At 42.1% G+C, this 22,751-nt stretch overlaps 1 protein-coding gene across 1 annotated transcript; it reads left to right on the top strand.

The window, feature by feature from the left end:
• The first annotated feature begins 3,295 nt into the window (after positions 1-3,295).
• On the top strand, positions 3,296-19,085 carry slc39a14.S (solute carrier family 39 (zinc transporter), member 14 S homeolog). The gene is made up of 9 exons (XM_018255046.2): positions 3,296-3,481; positions 4,937-5,181; positions 5,779-5,959; positions 10,649-10,818; positions 13,093-13,215; positions 13,452-13,598; positions 14,940-15,147; positions 15,911-16,095; positions 17,689-19,085. The coding sequence occupies exons 2-9, from the start codon at positions 4,945-4,947 to the stop codon at positions 17,833-17,835; spliced, it is 1,398 nt and encodes a 465-aa protein (XP_018110535.1). The 5' UTR covers positions 3,296-3,481; positions 4,937-4,944; the 3' UTR covers positions 17,836-19,085.
• Positions 19,086-22,751: the final 3,666 nt, after the last annotated feature.

Below are 22,751 nucleotides of genomic sequence, written 5' to 3'. Positions count from 1 at the left end.
GTTTACTGCCAAATTCTGGCGTTCCCTATGCAAGGACCTGGGAATTGTTCTTCAGTTTTCATCTGCATACCATCCGCAGACGAATGGGGCAGCTGAACGTGTCAACCAAGCCCTGGAACAGTTCCTGAGGAACCACGTATCCCTCTGCCAGGATGACTGGTCTGATCTCCTCCCATGGGCGGAATTCGCTCATAATAATGCTTGTCATTCCTCTACAGGAAGATCTCCGTTCATGTCGGTGTATGGGCAGCATCCTCAAGCTTTTCCCCAAGACTTTGTACTATCTGACGTCCCGGCTGCTGACGATTCCGCAGCCCATATGTCTGCTATTTGGGCTGCTACCAAGTTGAACCTAGAGAAGAGCGCTCTTGTTCATAAGACTTTCGCGGATCGTCGTCGAAGATCCTCTCCTCCCTACAAGGTGGGTGATAATGTCTGGCTCTCTTCCAGGAATATCCGGTTGAAGATACCATCTCCCAAGTTGGGTCCAAAATTCGTGGGTCCATTTCCCATCTTGGAGATAATCAACCCTGTGGCTGTCAGACTTCAGCTTCCACCAGAGATGAGAATCCCCAACGTGTTCCACGTGTCTCTGGTGAAACCCGCCATCACCAACCGGTTCTCTGGCGGTCAATCTCCTCCTCCTGCCATCTCTGTGGAGGGTCAACTCGAGTACGAGGTGGAGAAAATCTTAGACTCCAGGATCTCCAGAGGGTCCCTTCAGTACCTCATTCAGTGGAGGGGCTTTGGTCCTGAAGAATGCTCCTGGGAAGGACACCGTGATGTTCACGCTCCTCGTCTGGTGAGGGATTTTCACGCCAAGTTTCCCCAGAAGCCTTGTCCCGGTGGTCCTGAGGCCCCCCGTGAGGGGGGGGGGGTACTGTCACGATCGCCGCCCGGAGCAGGACCAGGAGCTCCGGGCGGCGCAGCTATTCCTTCCGACGCCGCTCCCAAAATGGCGGCGCCCATGGCCGCCACGTGGGTAGTGGCGCCGGCGCAGAGACGCCTGCGCGTAAGTGCGCAGGCGCGAAAACGTCACAATGGCGCGACGGACGCAGGCGCAGCGCGTCGGTCGCAGACGTGCTGACGCTGACGCAAGGGCGCCAAAAAACCCCTTTAAAAGGACGCCTGAGGCGCCAAGATGGCGCCCGAAAATAGGATCTTGTTCCTGATTAGATTCCTGGGTTCCCTGTTGCTGTTATCCCTGAGTATTCTATTGATTGATCTCTTGTTGTTGACCCCCTGCCTGGACTTTGGACTCTGTTTATATTCTGCCTGCCTTTTGACCTGTTGCCTGAACTTTATTACCCCTTCTGCTGAATCCCTGGATACCACGATCCTGATCCCTCCTGAGGGGCTTCCTCCTATATCCGGACAACTCCCCAGAGGGAACTCCCGGTTCCCTGACAGTTTTGCTAATAGCTCTGTACTGAACAATTATCTGCTCTCAATTGAGGAGATGCTCTCTGGCCTCTGAGTGAATAGACATACAGTGTGTAGCCTCTCAAATGTATCTATGCACACACCATTTTTATTTCAGAGCACAAAGTTGCCTTCCATCTATTATTAGTAAAGGCCAAGTGTATGCAGTGATAAGGACATTATTTACTTTATATGGCGTTGTCAGTGAAGTGCTTGCTAGCGTATATCTCCCTCTCACACCAGCCTGTGATATTTATCTGTCTGATCTCTATACAATTCATCTGTAAGCAGGGCCAGCCTCAGCAATAATGGGGCTTTTGGAACAGTTACAGTTCAACAACAAATGTTGAGTGTAGATCGGGGTTCTTAGTTATAACTGCAGTGCAAGGCACCTATTTACGCCCCACTTAAGGCAGCTATTATTGGAAGAGAGTAGACTGGCCATTGGAACTGAGCAACTTTTAGAGGCCCATTTGGATAAATATAGTAATAATGGTATAGCCCAAAAAGGGTGTGCAGTATACCCCCAAACAATGTAGGTCTCTATTAAAAGATATTGCATAAAACAGCTCATATGCAAAACCCTGCTTCATGTAAACAAACCATTTTCATAATAATATACTTTTCTAGTAGTATGTGCCATTGAGTAATCATAAATAGAAAATTGCCATTTTAAAAAATAAGGGCTGCCCCCTGGGATTGTATGATTCACTGTGCACACAAACAAACTATCTGTTGCTTAAGTGTTCATTTTGGGGGTATAGTTTTCCTTTAATTCTGTATTTGAAGTAAATCCAAATTTAAGTTTTGAATGACTCAAGTGAGGGTCCTCTTGTCACTGTATAAAGGAGCAGCGCCTGGTTTGGTCTGTCAGAGGCATAACAAGCAAAATCATTTAAAGCACCAGATCGTTTACATCATATTAAGTGGCATATTAAAGAATCTTACCAAACTGGAATATATATTTTAGTAAATATTGCCCTTTTAAATCTCTTGCCTTGAGCCACCATTTCGTGATGGTCTGTGTGCTGCCTCAGAGATCACCTGACCAAAAATACTACAACTCTAACTGTAACAGAACTCTGTCTGTTAATTGGCTCATGTGACCTAAGAAGTATAGTTTGTTGGTATGTTTGTGTGCACAGTGAATCATACGATCCCAGGGGCGGCCCTTATTTTTTAACATGGCAATTTTCAATTTATGATTACCTAATGGCACATACTACTAGAAAAGCATATGATTATGAAAATGGTTTGTTTGCATGAAGCAGGGTTTTACATATGAGCTGTTTTATGCCATATCTTTTTATAGAGACCTACATTGTTTGGGGTATAGTTTTCCTTTAAGGGACTTCCAAAATGCCTGACAGAGAACCTGAAAGATGCCATTTTGTGACTCATGTCCAGTTACATTCCTTTTAACCAAACTATTGTGAATGGGGCCTAAACGGCTTGTAATATTGTGAACATTAATAACATTAATTTGGGCGAGAAGAAGAGGCTTTTGTTCATTGCCCACTGCCCTATTAAACAGGTTCCCTACAAAGGAAGGCAATCGATGGACATCCACAACCATAATGGTCGCTATGTTAATTAGAGAGGTTTAGCTAATTAGAAGGCAGTGGCCAGGAGACCCCCCACCCCTTGTAATGAGCCGCTCCACAGGACAGTGTTATCAGCCAGCAGAGGGCAGCACTTATTCGCTACAGTAGGGTGTCCCTTGACAGTTGACACATATGCTCCACAAACACAAACACTAACCCGTTGTAATCCACAAACTCAACCTCTGGTCACGTGCTTCTCACTGACCAATAGTAGATGCACATCAGTGGGCAGCATTCCTGCTATACTCCATTCAAAGGTGACACTTTTTCCTCCCTTTTGCAGACGTCACGGAAAGTAGGCGGAGCGGTAGTGCAGTCTAAAGACACGGCTTAAAGAACCAGACCCAGTGATCCACGTTGCTGAGGCGGGGGCTGCTATGAGCTGAGTGTTACGGACTCTGCGAGTGGCTAATTGTTCCGGGCACCCGTCACTTGTTCTTTCTGTCATCGCTCAGGTCTGTGGGATCCATTATGCGCTTACCGCCCTCTTCCCAATTCTGTGTCTTAATTCCTTATGCCCTTCACTCCTTTTACTGAGGTGTCTGTCACCTCTCCTCACACTAAACCTTATAACTGAGGTCTGACCCTGCGCCCCCTTCCCATAACTGACATCTGCGCCCCCTTCCCAATACCTGGGCCCCAAACACTAAGCCTTATACCTCATGCAGGTAACCCTGTAACTGAGCTCTCTGAATATATTCCTTCCTCTGTCTGTCACACTCCAATTAACACTGATGCCTAGTGGAACTGATATAACTGTGCCAGTCCCCTGTGTAACTTGATCAGTCTGTATCATGTAGTCTGTGTCATGTAGTCTGTGTCATGTAGTCTGTGTCATGTAGTCTGTATCATGTAGTCTGTATCTTATCACTGCAGCTTCTGGTCTGTGTTTGTGTGTCACTGCTTACCTGACCCCCCAAGCTCAAGCTCTGTCTGTGCCCCCATTGCCCTTTACTTGTCACAGTTTGTGTGCCCTATATCTGTATGGCACTGTTGTACCCACTGTCCTGGCGTTACTGCAGCAGTATTCTCTGTTTCTGTGACATCCCTTATCCATATCCGTGTCTCTCTTTCACAGTAACTGTGTTTGCCACTGCTGCCCACTCTGTCAATGCTCCATCATAACAGTCCGTTCCTCTATCCCATTGTCTGTGTCACTGCTTCATCTTATCAGTGGTTCCTCTATACCATTGTCTGTGTCACTGCTCCATCATAAGTCCGTTCCTCTGTCCCACTGTCATCATAACAGTCTGTTCCTCTGTCCCACTGTCTGTGTCACTGCTCCATCATAACAGTCTGTTCCTCTGTCCCACTGTCTGTCACTGCTTCATCTTATCAGTGGTTCCTCTGTCCCACTGTCTGTGTCACTGCTCCATCATAAAAGTCCATTCCTCTGTCTCACTGTCTGTGTCACTGCTCCATCATAACAGTCCGTTCCTCAAAGTAATGCTGCTATGTCAAAAGTCCTATGCCAAAAGAAAGACTGCATTTCTCTCTCTCTATTCTGTTTACATGGGCTTCTGTATCAGACTTCATGTTTTCAGCTTCAACCTCCAGGCTTGGGCTGGAGCATGCTCAGTTTTCTCCTCCTCCCCTCCCTGCTGTAATCTGAGCCCAGAGCTATGAGTGAGCAGGGAGACACTCAGGCAGGAAGGGATGTTGCGTCAAGCTAATATGTCAGTTGCTATCCTAAACAAACAGAGAGCTTCTAGAGTTGTTTACTCAGGTATGGTAAAGCATTCTGCAGAATTAATATAGTGTTATAGCTTGCACTATTGTGGCTAATCTATTGGCAATAAACTGCTTTTAATGGAGAGGGACCTATTAATAAATTACACTTTCCTGCTGATCTACTTGTAGTTTGATATCAGTGCAGTGACTATATTGTATTTTCCTTCCTTTTATTTTAGGTGTGGCCATGTCTTTACTATCGGCTCCCGCTATGTCTTTGCTTTTGCTCAGCGCACTTTTGCCGCTCTCCCTGACAGTGGATCCCACCCCTTCTACAGGCAAGGAGCTCAGCGCTGCGACCTTCCTCCAAGATATTCTTCATAGATATGGAGAGAATGAGAGTCTCTCAATGTACCAGCTTCAGTCTCTGCTGGAGCACCTGGAGTTGGGAAAGGGAGGAGGCAACCAACAGAACAAGTCCCAGGTATGACCTTACAGACGCTATTTCTGTATTACTTCCCCCCCTCCCTTTTGACAGGGGGTGGCTAACGATTTTCCGTAGTATATGGATAATAGTTAGAGACCAATATGATCTTATTTGTCCACAGGGTTGGCAGTTGGGCGTCAAGGTTAGATTTGGTTAGATTTAGGGCTCTTGGGTTTTTATTCAGTGGGGTTGTTGGGAAGCTGATGGTAAGATGTATGTGGGAGACGGTATGTGGGATTATGAGAAGGATAAAGAGACTGCAGATATAACATAAGTAATAGGAAGATATGTGGTCATATAGAGCATGGTTGTCTAGTCAAGGCCTGTGGGCTGGATGCCACACTGAAATGCCCATGTGTTTATAGACTCGCAGTTTTATATTTTTAAACATTTGCTATTTGGGATATTCAACTCTCTATGTGGGAAAAAGTTAGACAGGCCTGATGCCGAACACCGTGAAATAAGCAAATTATACACTGGGGAGGACAAGCAAAGACTTGTTTGGAGAAGAGAATGATGTTCCCCACTGACTGTATTGATCTCTGCATTTATTCCCTTTCCATCCTCATTCTCTTTTTATATTCTCTCTTCCAGTGTCTCAGCTCCTCTGTACTGTTTGCAGCACACAACTTGACCTCTGAGTCTGTGGTGGATGCAGACGGTTTCCAAAGCTTCTGTCCCACCATCCTACAGCAACTAGAGACCCGGGCATGCCAAGAGAGCACTGCGTTCCAGAATGAGACCTCCCTTGAGGGAAGACCAAGCCCTGGAGAGGGTAAGGCAGCAAAATTCAAATCCGGCTAGTCTGTTACTGAGCACTATGTACAGACGGAATCAGTTTCGGACTGGCCCACTGGGATACCAGGAAAACTCCCAGTGGGCCCAGGTGCCAGTGGGCCTTCATGCTGTTAAATTTTTGCCCTATTTCATGACCATTCCCTATTTCTATTAGAACAAAGAGGCTAAATAGATGGAATAATAGATTATAGTATGGAAAGAAAAGAGACCAGGAGAATAGAGGTTGATTGAGGAGATGAAGAATATTAGTACTGAGAGTGGGCCCCTGGTCTAAGGTTTTTGAGTGGGCCCCTGGTGTCTCAGTCGACACTAGACGGAATCCCTTGTTTGTAGGGCACTGGCCAATAAGGTTGATATTGTTAAAGGAGTGGTTTACCTTTGAGTTAACTTTTAGTATTAGTAGTATTAGTAGTTATAGAATGGCCAATTCTACACAACTTTTAAATTGGTCTTCATTATTTGTCTCTTTCTTCTTTTGACTCTTCTGACCCCATCTAATGAACAAATGCTCTGTAAGGCTACAAATTTATTGTTATTGCTACTTTTTATTTCTCGGCTTTCTATTCAGCCTGTTTATATTCCAGTATCTTATTCAAATCAATGCATGATTGCTAGGGTAATTTGGACCAGATTGCTGAAATTTCAAACTGGAGAACTGCTGAACAAAAAGCAAAATAACTCAAAAACCCCAAATAATAAAAAAATAATTATCACTAAGAATATTATCAGAATATCACTCTCTCTATCATACTAAAAGTTAATTTAAAGGTGAACAATCCCTTTAAAGATGTGTGTCTATATAATAATTAGAGAATAATAAGAGATTAATGTAATTTTCACCATTGGTGGCTAGGTTCTGCAGCTAAAGGATTTGATAGATATTTCTAAAACATGTTTATTTTTAAAGGAGAAGGAAAGCTACGAAGGCATTTTATTGCCAATAGATTAGCTGCAATAGTGCAAGCTAGAATGCTATATTTATTCTGTAGAATGTTTTACCATACCTGAGTAAAAAGCTCTAGATACTCTCTGTTTGTTTAGAATAGGAGCTGCAGTATTAATGTGGTGTGACATCACTTCCTCCCTGCTCTGGGCTCAGATTACAGTAGAAAAGGGAGGGGTGAGGGGAGAGGAGCAAACTGAGCATGCTCTTGCCCAGGGCAATGAGGTTTAAGCTGAAGGCAGGAAGTCTGATACAGAAGCCCATGTGTACACAATAGAAGGAAAGAAATGCAGTATTTCTTTTGACAGGGGACTCAGAGCAACATTACTTTGGGGGTTTACTGGTATATTTAGATGGACCTTTCTGATAAGGCTTACTTAGTTCCTTCTCCTTTGAGAAGCTGGAAAACTATCATTTAGTATGATGTGGCAAAGGAGATATTATATGTTGCCCCAGTAGCTCCCCATCTTCTTTTTTGCTGATTCACTGCATGTGCTCTGTCACTTACTGAGCTTAGGGACCCAGTCACAATATACAGTACACACATAATATAAATGTAACAATATAAGGCTGATTAGTAATTAATACAGATAAATACTACATGACAGCACAGAAACCAGTGCAACTAGCATGAGAATGTAATAAGCAGCCTTGTAGCATCATCTTATATTACAGGCCAACCTCATTTTCTGCTTGATTATTGGAATTAGTGACAACCCCTAAGCTTAGCAAGCTGCTCAGTGCCCACTGAGCATGTGAGTGTCACAGACATTTTCCAAGATGGTGACCCCCTGTGACAAGTTTGTAGTCTTGGATCATTGCTGCTATTGAGAAGCTGAAACTTTAGGCTGCTGCAATAAGTTCAGTGTATAAAATATGACATTTTTAGCCATATTCATGTTTTAAGGTTTAGCTCTCCTTTAAATCAACTCTGCACATGGAAATCTGGAAAGGTTCCTTTGTGTGAGTGAATAGAAGTGTTGCACTTCCCAAGGACACAAATTCTTATCCAACATAAAAAGGCCCTTGGAAGTGGCACATATTCTCCAGCCCTGACCTTTTATTGAGTTATAGCAGCAGTGTTACTGCTCTTTATCTCCTGCTGTGACTACAGTATACTCCACCTCTCACTAAAGGCCAATTAGGGTGAGATTTGGGGTGAAAGCATATTTACTGTCCTAAATGTTCTAGAACTATGGCCAACACACCAATGTTTCCCAACATCTGTAACCTTGTTATGAGCTAAGGGGGCTGTGGCCAAAGGTTCGATGTCCAAAAAGGAGATTGAAAAATTCTGACAATCACACTGTCTCAAAGGCTTTTATGACAGCAGGTATAGATGTTGGTTGACTTTCAGTGAGGAAGAGGAGAGCACTCGGACGCAGATTAACTGCTTGTGATTAACATTTATTTAAACTGCTGTACACGACATGTTTCGGGCCGTAATTGCCCTTTCTCAAGTGAAACAAACACAGAATCACAGTGAACATTTTAAACACACCCATTACACCCCTTAATTCCCAACATCCAATCAAGAATAGTATGCAAATTAGGAAAATGTTCAATTTTGTGTCCACAGGTGATTGAAGTAAAAATCAAATGTCTTCAAAGTGCTTGGATATTTTGTGCAAGAAATGTCCAATCAGTCCAATTGTATGCAATGTTAAAATTGTCCAATCAAATAAATACATAGTATCAAATGTGCACATATTCACCAACCTGTTAAAAACAAAATTCATAGAAAAGATCAAAAAATGGGGTCACTACCTTTAAGCGTCTACCCCAGCTTAGTCAATTTTAAAAGCAAGAGAATAAAAATACTTGAGGCTATTGAACTTGAACTATAAAATCTTACCCTATTTCTGTCGATATTGTAGCATTTTATTTTCAACTTTCAAGGTCTGCAAAGTAAATGAGTTATATTAATAATACTATAGATACGGTTTCAAACTCCATTTAAACCATCAGGATGAAGTGTACTAAGTTTCTTGATCCATTTACCTTCTTTTTGCAAGGGTCTTTTAATTCTATTATCACCTTGCCTATCAAGGGCGGCTTCCTCAAGGACACACCAGCGCAGTTGCATGGAATTATGTTTACATTCAAAAAAATGTTTAGAGACCGAAGTATCTGTTTGTGTATTTTCTTAATAATTTCTGATATTATTTTTATGTTTGTGAATCCTTTGTTTCACTTCTCTGGAAGTCTGCCCTACATAGCCCAAGCCACAAGGGCATTTAAGAAGATATACAACATGAGTTGATTTACAAGTAGCATATACATTTAAGTTAATCTCATGTCCTTTTTTGGGATGGTTGATTTTGCTGCCTTTATATTATAGAGGAGCAGCAGTTACAGTTCAAGCAGGGATAAATTCCCTTCTTTTTCTTACCATGAAATAAAGTCTGGGGATTTGGGCTGCTGGCCGTCACCGTGATCAGCCTAGCTTCTCTCCTGGGTGTCTTTTTCGCCCCCTGTGTAAAGAAGTCTTTCCTCTGCCGCCTGCTAACCTATTTCATCGCCCTGTCCATCGGTACCTTGCTGTCTTACGCCCTCCTGCAGTTGATCACTGAGGTGCAGTACCTGCCCACACCACTGTTTGCTCTAAATACACATAGACCACATTCAAATGTGAAGACTGTTCTCTGGGGGACAGCGAACACAGACTGGTAACAATCTAGGGGTAAACACAGTGCAGACACAAGTACAGCTCCATCTACAAAGGGAGCTCACACCAAACTGACAGTTCATAGATCACATAGTAAATGATAGTTAATAGATCACATTGTAAAAAATACATGCAATATCTCCGTTAGCCTCCAGGGGCTTCCTTTCCTTCTTTCACCCCTTTTTGGTCCTGAATATGCAGCAGTGTATGTATAGAAAGATCTGCGGTCCGCTCATTATTATGGTGGCGAGGTGTTATAATCTGGCATAACAATTAATTTTCTATAATTTTCTTTCTTTATTTCTAGGGTGGAATCATTGCATTATACTTTTGCTGCTGTGGACACCCATGCAGAGGGTAACTGGGAGTGTAATATGGCTGAGCTTGCTTGGGGTCCGCAGCAGCAGAAGCCTTTATTTGTCTGTTTCTTTGTTCTCCAGGTTGACATGATGTGGCCCTGGCATAAAACAAAAATTCTCTGTGATTATTAGCTATTGAAATGTCTAAAATCAATATGATGTCTTTTTTTCTTTGGTGCATGTGACAATCTGTAGCCCCTCTGCATTAGCTCCTGGTGGATTCTGGGAGTTACAGGTCAGCAACTACAGGTTGTCAGATGGACCTGGAAGCAGAAAAGGTGAAATTCAATCGGTCTGCCTGTAAACTCCATGCTATCTATAAATTATATCTGTAAGATCCACAATACACACTTATGGCAGAAATGTGTTCTTTATATTGGACTATTCTATTGGCTATTCAGTGTCTGGATGAGCTTGCTGGGAGTTGTACTTCAACAAAGATTTTTGCTTCTCATTGATAGCACAGAGTTTCCAAAGCAGACGGCCTCTTCTCTCCTGTGCATGGAAATAATCATATGGATATCAGTGGAATCAAATGACTAATGCCATCTTCTTTTTCTCTCTCTCCATCTCCCCTTCCCATTATGATATTGGCCTCTCCCTTTTGATCTATCCCCCCCCCTCCATTTCTTTTTTTGTTACCCCCTTCTTTCCTTTTGTCCATGGTCTGTTTGTGTGGCTACTGGTGCTCTACAGTGTGGGGTTATGGAATCCTCTGTGTCACCGTCATCTCTCTCTGCTCCCTCTTTGGGGCTGGAGTTGTCCCATTTATGAAGAAAGCATGTTACAAGCGTCTGCTCCTCTTCTGCATTGCTCTGGCCATTGGGACACTGTTTTCCAACGCTCTCTTTCAGCTGATCCCCGAGGTATGGAGCTGTGTGTGTGTGTTTTGCTGTACTTAGATATACTGATAGGTGCTCATGATGTCTCTTGAAGTTGGAGTTAGGTTGGTCTTAAAAGAGTGGTTCATCTTTTAAGTTAACTTTTAGTATGTTATAGAATGGCTGATTCTAAGCAACTGTTCAATTGTCCTTCTTTTTTTATAGTTTTAGTTAATTATTTGCCGCCTTGTGACTTTTTACAGTAAAGCTACACATGTAAAGTTATTGCTACTTCTGCTGAATAAAAAGCTAAATAACCCCAAAAAACCCCCACAAATAATAAAAAAATTAAACCCAATTGCCAATTGTCTCAGAATATCACTCTCTACATCGTACTAAAAGTTAAAGGTGAACAACCCCTTTAAATTATTTTCTCAGTTACTATGTAGAATGTATGCAGATTAGAGATCACAATAATGTCACTGTCCTGTTTATTCGCATCTTCACAGGTGTAGGCATACATTATGTACTACTTATGGTGACGAATGAGCATAACCCATTTTGTGCACTGATTATTTCTGCATTAGATTTGTACATATGACTGGGACTGGAGCTGGCATAGTAACTGCCCTGATTAAGATATCTAAAGAGTATCTATATACTTAACTCCAGATATTGAGTATGTAAAGTCTGCTTCCACTGCAATGTTTGAATCCAGTCCAATCTATATTTGCAACCTTGTTTATTGAAAGCATGGGTTGTCGGGAGATTAAAAATTCCTTGTGTTTGTTATGCTCCGAAAAGGAAGGTCACAACGGCTTTTTTAGCACTAAATATACAGAGCAACTTCAGCTCTGGGATGGGGATTATCAGATTGCAGAGTTTGTGGGACACAAACACAATCACTTACTTCTCAGCCTACTGTAATGTTCTCTTTTGTGATGGCTCTTACTTTTGGAAGTGATAAAAACTCCATAAAACTTTATGAACCCACAAGGGAATGTTCACCAGGATGTAGAAGTTAAACGATGTCTGTAGCAACAAAAACCCTGATATGGTTCAGACTCCCTGATCCACTTGTCAAGGACACCAGGGCAGCAGTTTCCTTGCCAAGAAAGAAAAGAAATATACAACATAGTATGGAAAAAAATATAATTGAGGAGATAAATGCCTGCCAGGAGCAGGGCCCACCCAAAAGATAGCTTGGCACCTGAATGGCCAGCTCAATGGGACTGCATGAAACTATCTTTATGGCAGGTTATCTCTCTTTATTGCATAGTACCGATGGACTTCATGAATTCGCTAAAATTACTGATGCCTAGGATGTGTCTTACAGTCGGATATAGCTGAGACTGAACTTTATACTTGTTAATGGAAAAACAACACTCCAACAAAGGCATTCACTATTGCTATAAAGCTGTTATCGCCTGCTCCTAAGACCTGCATGTGTGCTCCACTCCTGCAATCTGGTTGCTCTCAGACTAGTCACCTGGCAATTGGACTTATTCTGTCTTTAGGAATCAGAAGTGAGCTGTGATTGGTGCATCTGTCTTCAGTGCAGTAATTGCATGTAGTAGTAATTAGACATCATGGCACCTCCCAGTTAGTGATGACCGGGTTGACCTAAGACCCGTAGTTTATCTCCAGGAAGGCATGTTCAGGTCGACAAGTGAATATTAAACTTGGTGAGTTTATCAATATCTTGAAGATATAAAGTCTAAACAAGAACACATTTTATGTAAGGTGGAACAATAACTGGTTGCTCTCTGTATTCATTTCAATGTTAAAGGGGTGGTTCACCTTCAAACAACTAGTTGTTTTCAGATTACATGCATGTGTAGCTATACTGCTGAGGGACCTTCCTGTAGTGCATGGGTGCATATAGATAAATTGTATGAGTGCATGTACTACATTCTCTTTTACACTAGTAATCCAATAACTGGCTTTTCCGCTGTTGCAGAACTATAGTTTCTGTCTCTATAGAATGCTGAGAATTGTTCAATACTTACACCATAGCAGAGGCTCCCACCTCACACCAACATATTTACAGTTGTTATTTCATGTTATAATTAACTGATTCAAGGATTACCTCCTTGTAGTTGGACTACAGCTCCCAGCCTTGCCTAATTCTAGAGAGCTAGGAACTGTAATTTAACAACAAAAACAGGAGGCTGTGTTGATCTCCTTTATGGGGTACTGTATCATCCATCTATACTGGGGTTGGGGCACATAATTATTCACATACTGTATATAAACTGCTTTGTGTCCCCTTGGCAAAATTGACAATGTACCTACTTTTGCCTCCTTTCTATATTCTAGGCCTTCGGGTTTAACCCATTGGAAGACTCCTATGTGCTCACCTCATCCGTGATATTTGGTGGCTTTTATCTCTTTTTTTTCACTGAGAAGGTCCTGAAGATGCTGCTTAAGCAGAAACATGAGGTACAGAGTTTGTCATCGGTCTAGTTTGTATTGTGCAAGAAAGTTTCCCATCTTTTGACAGCCTTGATACCCAGTGTCGGAAATTATCTCTCATGTTTTCTTCTGTATTGTGTTTAGGACTAGAAGCATACCTTTGGTGGTCTCTGTAGGGTAGGGGGTTGTTCCTACTGCACTGTGACAATGACCATTCATGATGGCCTTATAGTGCTTAAACCCTCCTTTCACCTGTGTTGCAGCATGGGCACAGTCATTCTGCTGATGCAAGTAAACGTGATGCCGAGGAGGGTGTGACCGATAAGTTACAAAACGGAGACTTGGACCATATGATCCCTCCACCCCGTGGCAGTGAGTCTGACCTCCGTGGTGATGAGAAGGCTGTGCAGGTTAGTTAAGAAGAGGGCATTATAAGTGTTATTGCTTGACAAGGCTAGGAATTTTTGCTGATCGTGTGCGATTTTTCCCCAACACCATATACTGCATGTGTGCTTTTTGTATTTTGCATGATATTTCAGCATGATTTGATGACAAAGATGTCTCATCATTGTGCAGGCTGGCTAGCTAGAACAATTACCAGGAGTTGTCTCCTAGAGCCTCTCTGCTCTTCCCTGAGCGATAGCTCTCAGCAGAAAAACATAAAGAAATGGTTCATTAATAACTTTAAACTGGTTGTGTTCTGGTCAGTCTGTAGTGGGTGCTCCTGCTACAATTTCATATTATGCTGAGCAAGTTTACAGTATGTTGTTTGGGAGGTTCAGTTTCCCTTTAAACTTTAAGGATTGTTTATTTATATTGCTTCAAGAATAAGCCCCTCCTGTAAAGCCTTGTGCTAATAAAAGCCAAGCAAACAAAACAAGAATGGCCTCCGATCTAGGACCCTGAGAAAGCGCCAGGTTTTTGCCTTGATCAATAACAGAGCTGTAAGAAGCAAGTGCTTGATTTTCCACTTGCAATAACAATCCACATGTGCTTCGTGTTATTAATGATTCAGGCGTATGAGATATTTCAGGACTCTGGGCTGGCAGGGTATCACCATAAACTTGCTTCTTGTTTCTTGTTTATAAGCAACTGCTATTGCCCAGCTGTACATTTGATGACCATCAATAGTACAAACCTCCCCGTTACTGCAATTAATATGTAAAGCTTTTATAGTGAAGGCATTAGGAGATTTAAAATCAATTAAACCCAAAGGAATAATACAGATTTGAAGTCAGTGAAATGCTACAAAATAAAACGTCTTGTAAAGGGCTTGTATACTAAATTTAGCCATTTTACCCACAATGCAGCATTCTTTTTCCCAATTACAAACTAATCAAGTACTAGAGGGAACAAACAAAGATTGCATTGAAAGCAATTGGGTGCCAGTTGTGCCCGCAATAGAAGTGGTGTGGCAAATAGTCAGACCATGGGCGTACATTTACTTTTTATCTGCTTGCAGTGCTTGCAGTATTTACTACTTGGCCAAGGCAGGTGTTAAATACATGGCTTCCTTGCACCACAGTGAGCTGCATCTTGTGCTCCAAAGGAGGTACAAGCAGTAAATTGGGGTATGGTGCCAGTATCAAAATAGTGCAGTTTGGCACATTAGTGTACGGCGACAATTCTGTGCCCACTTTAGAGCCTAATCATTATAAATTAGCCCATTTGCTCCTTTTCTTCTTGAGTAGCTACATGTATTTGTGTGAATGTGTTTTATGGTTATAAAAACCCTTCTCTCCCTGCAACAGGATCTGCCCGGCCAGCAAAGTTCCTGCTATTGGTTGAAAGGCATTCGTTACTCTGACATTGGCACGCTGGCATGGATGATCACACTTAGTGATGGGCTTCACAATTTCATAGATGGCCTGGCCATTGGAGCCTCCTTCACTGTGTCTGTCTTCCAGGGAATCAGCACGTCCATTGCCATCCTCTGTGAGGAATTTCCTCATGAGCTTGGTAAGCAGTAAATCCTTTATAGCTAACAGGCAGCTGCGAGTTTGACTTAAACATGAGGTCAAGGGATCATACAAAACCTGTATGCATGAACTGGTAGAATAAGAATGATAATAGTTTGCTATACTGCATATAAAAGCTGAACTCCAATCCCCCCCCCCCTGCACACCTCTCCACACTACTGGCTTTCTACACAACCCAATCCCCCGTGCACCTTCCCATACTGCACACCTCCAGCTGCCTCCAACTCCTCCATTACTGCCCATGGAACACTAGTCCCCCTTGTGCACCCTGCTCATACCACTGACTGCCTCCACTTCCCACAGAAACAAGCAGGGCCCAACAGGACTAGGCCCCACTGGGAAGTCTCCAGGTGGGCTAGTCTCACACTGTCTCAGACTATAACTAACCATACATGTGCTAATAAGGTTTCTGATTGGACTGTGTATGGCCCCCTTATGTATGGCAAAGACTCAGATCTATTTATTAACCTGGCAGTCTGGTCATTCTTGTGTGGACAAAATATCCCAAATTTCTTCAGCCGAATGAGCAGATCACAGAGGTATTCATTCGGCCATGCATGACCATTTTGGGAGTCGAAAGAATAAATGCTTAGAATGGTCTCCAGCAGGCACAGATTTATATTTCTGTATCCAGCTGTTGGAGGTTCTGGTAATTGTAGTTCAGTAACAGCTTGAGGGACCCATGATACTTTTAAAGGCGAGCATGTGCTAACGTTTTTTTTCTTTTGCCCGTTCATTTCCAGGAGACTTTGTCATACTTCTGAATGCAGGTATGAGTATTTCCCAGGCTCTGTTTTTTAACTTCCTGTCTGCGTGCTGCTGTTATCTGGGCCTGGCTTTCGGTATCCTTGCTGGAAGTCACTTCTCCTCCAACTGGATCTTTGCTTTGGCGGGAGGCATGTTCCTTTACATCTCACTTTCTGACATGGTAAGTCTGGGACAGGGAGACTTCAGCAATGGGTCAAGTTACAACAACAATATTTTATTTACAAGAAATTCCTTTATCCAAAGATAACTGTCCCAAGGCTTTTTTCAATAAAAAAATGTAATTTTATTTAATTTAGCATTTCTTTTTTTTTTTTTATTGATAAAATTACATTTTTTTTATTGAAAAAAGCCTTGGGACAGTTATCTTTGGATAAAGGAATTTCTTATATGTTATTGCCTGAGAACTGGGGCGAGTCCCTTGGGCTTAATTAAATGGAAATCAGATGTGGACTCCCAATTGATGTATAAAATATTTTATTTACAACAACAAAGCTTTGTAAACACATGGAAAAAATAAATGAGTAATAAAAAGCAGAAGTACGAAATTATATTTTCTTATCGACTTCTTCATATCAGACCTCCTATAAATGATGCTGAAGTTATAAAATATTGTGTGAATGATTATAATTGGGTGAGAAGGTGACTGTTTTTCATGTATGGAGGAATCCATTTTTTTGTACCCATGTGACCATTTCTACTTCCTTTCTGGCAAACAGAAGTCTTGTTTTTTGTTTTTGGCCATGATTCTAAATATTCTTTAAGGATCAGTGCCACTGTCTAAAGAAAATCACATTATCTGAAAGGCTCATTAAAGGTATTTTTTCACATTAAATTAACTTTGAGTAAGATAAAGAGTGATATTCTGAGACAACGTGCCATTGGTTTTCATGTTTTACTATTTGTGTTTTTTAGTCATTTAGAGTTTTATTCAGCAGCTCTCCAGTTTGCAACTTCAGCAATCTGGTTACTAGGGTCCAAATTACCCTAGCAACCATGGACTGGAAAATGAATAGGAGAGGCCCTGAATAGAAAAATGAGTAATAAAAGTAGCAATAACCATAAATGTGTAGCCTTACAGAGAATTTATTTTTTAAATTGGTTCATTGCCCCCCCCATTGATATAATAATGAAGGCCAATTGAAAAGTTGCCATTTTATAACATACTAAAGGTTAACTTAAAGGTGGAACAGATCTTTAGGATTTACTGCATTGCTAGTGAAGATTTCTGTATCTTATTTAAGAATACAGTAAAGAGAGACAAAATCTTGGCTGAGGCATGGTAAATAGAGGAATCAAACATTTAGGGGGTTATTTATGAAATCCAAAAATTCCTCTCTTTTTTTAAACCAAACCAAATTCGCATGGACCTTTTCCCCATATTTATCAATAAATTTTCATAAAAATTTATTGTGCGGGAAAATCCAAATTGCACAATTTTTTTGGATTGGATGCCTGAAACCTGCAGCTTTTATGGATTTGATGCCTATAACCACAAAATGTTCAGATTATTGAATGAAACCCTGTGCAGAATCGAATGAAACCCTGCGCAGAATAGGTTATCTTCAAAATGTCAACGGGACATCTGCTATTGACTTCTACAAGACCCCCTTTAACTATATAAAAGCAAATGGTATAATAAATGAGGCTCACTGTGTGATGACTGAATCTCATTGCACAATGTAGAAAATGAATGTGTAACATGTAGTGGTTCTTTTCTTGATTCCTGACACTCTGTTTTGTTTTTTCTCCATAGTTCCCAGAGATGAATGAAGTGAGTAGAGAGGATGAAGAAGATGGGAGGGCACTTTCTGCTTTTTTGATCCAAAATGCAGGCCTCCTTACTGGCTTCTCCATTATGTTGCTACTGACAGCATTTTCTGGCCAGATCCAGTTGGGATAGCTTTCCCTCCCACCCCCTCCTGTTCTTCTACATTATACAGCAAGAGGGGGTTCCCAGGCTTCCCTTTTGGAATGGACCAAAAGTAGAACTGCTGCACAAAATACAAAAGCCAGCGAGGAGTAGTATCGCACTAATACTGCCTCCTTCTCTTATGTAAGCAAGGGCTGAGGGTGCTGCCAACTGCTGCTACCGCTTTTCCTATGAACAAATGAGTAGAAGGTTTTACCTTCATATTCAAACGTGGGACAGATCTTGTTGGAAAAACTTGGTGCTTGGAAATAATGCAAGTGATGACATGGCTATGCACAGAACTTTCTGCTCCAATGTCCCTTCATCACATGAACCAGAACTGACATTGTCCTCTTTGCTCCATCCTACGCTGACCTTTCCCTGATCTAGTCCTTTCTGAATATTTTGGCCCATATTTCTCTTGTTAGAGGAGGTGTGTGCATAAAAGTAGGCTACATCACCTCTTCTAAGCACCTTTGGGCCTAGAGAAGGATCTTGTCCTTGTAGTGACTGCTCCAGGAAGGTTTATCTTATCATATTGATAAGTACATGGGAGTATACCCAACTTAGAATGGACCAATTCCCTTAACTGCATTGGACAATTCTTTATTGTTGGCTGCAAGAGACTTTGTCTTGCCCAATGAATATTGCACAGCTGACACCTTTGGCCTCCCCACTCTTGCAGTGTCCTTCCTAAAATCTCCTCCTGCTCATTCCATGTAGAACGACTGTTCCGTTCAGTGTGTCTAGGTAACCACCCTTTGACACTTTCCAGATTCTGTCCAGACTTGTGTTGCTGCCCCTCATTCTTTCAAACCGGAAACAGTGTCTTTGAGTGTTTGTCTTGAAAGGGAGAAGAGAAGTGAAACTTTGTGTGCTGAGTTGTATAAAAGCGGAACGTGTTGATTAGTAATATTCAGGGCTTCCTTTTAAGATACTCAGCCGCACAACCATTTTGCCAAGTCTATTAAAATGTATAATTTTGCCATAACTTTTGGCATAATTCTGGCATTTACACTTCTCCAAAAAGAACACCAACAGCCTTCATATTGGCATTTATGTTGTACAGAGAAGCTCAGTGTTAATGCCTCTAGACTGTTACACCAGCATGATGAACGATGAGGGTTCTGTTTAATCATGTTCCTAAATGTGTATGGAAACAAGGCCTACAGTAGTGTTCTATTCTCTTTTTCCTGTGTGATTTACCATCTCAGGTTCAACAATAAAGTCTAATAAATAGATTAGATCCCACCTGTTATTAGATTTATCTACTGGGGTCATATGATAAATGGTTTTGAAAATCAAATATCATAAGCATACACTTGCTCTTAATTTTTGGATTAGCATGGGGTAGTTTAAGTAAAAAGTATTATATAAGGTTCCAGTTGGTAAAATGAAGCTCAAGGAATATCCCGGAGTTGCCCAGGAATAAGATGAGCCACATTATTTGCAATCTTTATGCTGCTGCTGACCTTGTATTAATAACATTATGTTAACACACAAGCTTTGGTTAAATATGCAAATAATTTGCTGCAATTATCTATATAAGGGTTTAAAGACACTGATAAAGCGTAACATGTACTCTGTAAAGGTGGCATACATTAAATTACAGGGCTGTCCAACTTCTGTGGTACCGAGGGCCGGAATTTTTTTGGTCTGCATGGTGGAGGGCCGATAATGGAAGCCATTGTTATCCACTCCCTTTTTTTAGACCACACCAACTTTAAACCACACCCATGTTACCCCATGTCCACATTATAGCACACCAAAAAAACAAATGTTGGTGCTCACTGCAGAGATATCACTCATGTGAAATACGTTGTCATATTAAGACATACGCTTAAATACATACCTCCTACTCCCTTGTGGATAACACAGCACCCCCTCCCCAGCACATGATTAAACACCTTAGGGGCCCCTAACAATATTTTATTTTCAAATGCTAATAAACCCCCAGAACAAATACCAGGCTTATGTTTCACAGGCAGAGCAGGGCACACACAGGGAAGACACAGTATGGCAAACACTAGCAGAGTATGACACACCCAAGTACAATAGGGAAGAGTATGGCACACACAGGGAGCATAGGGCAGGCAGAGAATAGCACATACAGGAAGCATAGGGCAGGCAGAGTATGGCACACACAGGGAACATAGAGCAGGCAGAGTATGGCACAACCAGGGAGCATAAGGAAGGCAGAACAGAGCAGGAGACGGAAACCTATCAGGACCAGTCTAAGATGTACTACATACAGTGACACAGTGCTAGTGCTCCATTAGCATTTTGAATAAGGTGTGAACAATGTGGGCAGTTTCTGTCTGGGTCTCAAGTGTGAACAGTACAGGGATTTAGGATGTGAACAACAGAGGTGTGGAGGATTACACGTATGGTAAACATGGTATGCAGACGCAGCAGGCAGGCTTTCATGTGGGGGGGGCATACAAGGGGGGGGCGCTGCATTAAAAGATCTGGTCTTTGGTGAGCTCGCTATCTGACCAGATATTTCCCTGATATGCTCACGTTGATGTTAGACGGCATCGACGCGCAGATCCTGTCTGATGGGAATATCAAACCTCCCCAATTGACATTTGGCTGATATCTGCCAGATTGGCCTGTTGGAGGGCCCCATACACAGGCCAATTAGCTGCTGGCTAAGTCCTTTACTTGCATTAGTGGAGGCTACATTTTCCTGATGACCTTTCAGTTTCTACGTTGTCCTACCCAATAACGTATAAATGTCGAAGTGAGAGGTGCTTTCCCAAGCTAGCTTAGTGGTTGTTCGCCTTCAAACAACTAGTTGTTTTCCGGTAGATCACCAGAAATAACGCATTTTTTTTTTGGGGCCATCGTGTCATAAAGTCATACCTAGAGAATCTTTACTCCTCTAACCATGTCATAAGATGAGGGATTTTGTCCATCGCAAATGGCACTTCAGGGGCATGGCTTAAAAAAGTAGGCATGGACAGGCCCAGACTGGCAATCTGTGGGTTCTGGAAATGCCAGAGGGGCTACTGTAAGATGTCATAGAAAGTCACTATTTAGTGGGCTGGTGGTAGGGTTGACACTTTTTCTTTTTTTTAACATTACAGGCCATTGGTAATGTCACTTGAGAGTGGAGAAAGAGGCAGAATGTTGAGAAAAGGGCAGAGTGAGTGGCGGGGGAAATAGGTGGGTGGCCATGATAAAGGGGCAGATCAAATTCAGGCTTCTCCGTATGAGTCTCCTCCTCATAAGTTATACTGCAAGAAGAGGGTTAGGGATATTTGCGGGGGTATAACAAATTTGCCAATAAATGTGTAGGGACCCATAGGGTTAATATGCCCCTATGGCTTTAAATCCCCACCTTTTCTCCTTTTCCTAGTTGCTGGGTGACAGCCCATGTATCTAGTTTAACATTTATCTATCCCAGTTATTGGCCAAGAGGTGCTATGACCACTTCCTGCCACACTTTAATATAGTGCTTGGAAAGGGGTGGATCTTCCTGTTTGGCTCCTGGTGTCCTAAACATCTGGATGTTCCCACTGAGCCTGGGTAGACCAAGGCCCAGTAAAGCCCTTTTGCCCTAGAGGGACTAGTACTTCTAGTGTACAAGACGGGGAACAGGGACTCTGTGAATGAGGCCAGCTAGAGACAGTATTAGATCTGTAATAGGAGAGTAAGACAGTGAGATGAGAGAGAAAGAGCAGCTTTGTGTTCCATCAAGGAGGTGTAGCAGGGAGTAGCTTTCCTAGGCTCCTAGATTTGCCTACAGTGAAGGAACCACAGTGGATTGGGTGTCAGGCTTTAGGTTTTCCTCCCTGACCACTCCACTGGGTGAGCTCCGCACCACTTTTGAGGTATATCTGCCTGGAGGTCTGCCTTACTACTTGACTACATCCGCAGGGGAGTCACATTCTCAGCCGTCTCATCCAACTGTCCTAGCCTGCTGATGTCTATTCTGCATATGCCTCACTGTATGTGAGTAAACCCTGTGGATCATTTGTCTCTGACAAATAAACTGTTATCAATCTGTTTTACTGCAAGAACCTCCTGGCGTCCATTCTTTTATATTTTTATTGCACAGTAGCCTGTGGGAATTGTAGTTACACTACACCACACCTTTATTCTTCCACTTAGTGAAGGCCCTGCCTTAAGTGTTAGAGTCACATGTAACCCATGCTCTAAGCACTAGCTTGGACATTAACCCCATTTGGCCTGTATAGTCCAAAATAGTGTTACAAATGTCTAATTCCTATCCGGCCCAATACTCACTGGGCGGCAATCTTAGCTGGAGGGGGTTGTTTGGGCCTTTGTGTACTTGGAATGCCATGGCATATATTGCTGTGCAGACCTGCTCTCCGCCATGGTCGTGTCACTTTTTCCATGGGTAAATTCCGACCTTCAGTAGTAAATATTTGACGAGCACTCCATTTACCCGTAGAGTTAAAAGAAGTACATTTTTATTTACAACTTATGAAATTCCCTGACGCATTTCGTATCCACCGATATGTAATCATAAGTCTCTACACCTGGGTCACCACCTTTTTCGGGTGAGCTGTTTAAATGCGAATTTTGTAATTGCCCGCTAGAGTTGTAAAGGGCACTTAATAGCAAAGCTTTTGTATATTTTAGTACCCTAATTAGTGGCATTCACTTTTGTAAATATTTAGTGAACGGAACCAAATTTAGCACATATCTCATTTTATCTGAACACATAAATTCTGACCTTGCCTTATTTTAACTTGAATGGCTGCCCCCACAACTACACACAGCCTATTTATGTAAACTCTATCTGAGCAATAATGCAGGGAAATGGTAATTTTAGGTGTCCTACATTATTATCATGTTATTAATGCATACTAAGTATGTAACATCCCTTTGCGTTCACCCACTGCTTAAAAATATTTACAGAATGTCATACCTCCCAA

Source organism: Xenopus laevis, chromosome 3S, assembly GCF_017654675.1.
Source record: "Xenopus laevis strain J_2021 chromosome 3S, Xenopus_laevis_v10.1, whole genome shotgun sequence".
Classification (NCBI taxonomy): Eukaryota; Metazoa; Chordata; class Amphibia; order Anura; family Pipidae; genus Xenopus; species Xenopus laevis.
Note: the sequence above shows the minus strand (reverse complement) of the source record. Positions and strands in the feature narration are given on the sequence as shown.

Bases quoted from the DNA above. Each gene is read 5' to 3' on its own strand.
- slc39a14.S (XM_018255046.2), top strand. From the start codon at position 4,945: ATGTCTTTACTATCGGCTCCCGCTATGTCTTTGCTTTTGCTCAGCGCA. The intron at 13,599-14,939 runs GTTAGTTAAGAA...TCCCTGCAACAG, and splicing joins GTGATGAGAAGGCTGTGCAG to GATCTGCCCGGCCAGCAAAG. The intron at 15,148-15,910 runs GTAAGCAGTAAA...GTTCATTTCCAG, and splicing joins GGAATTTCCTCATGAGCTTG to GAGACTTTGTCATACTTCTG.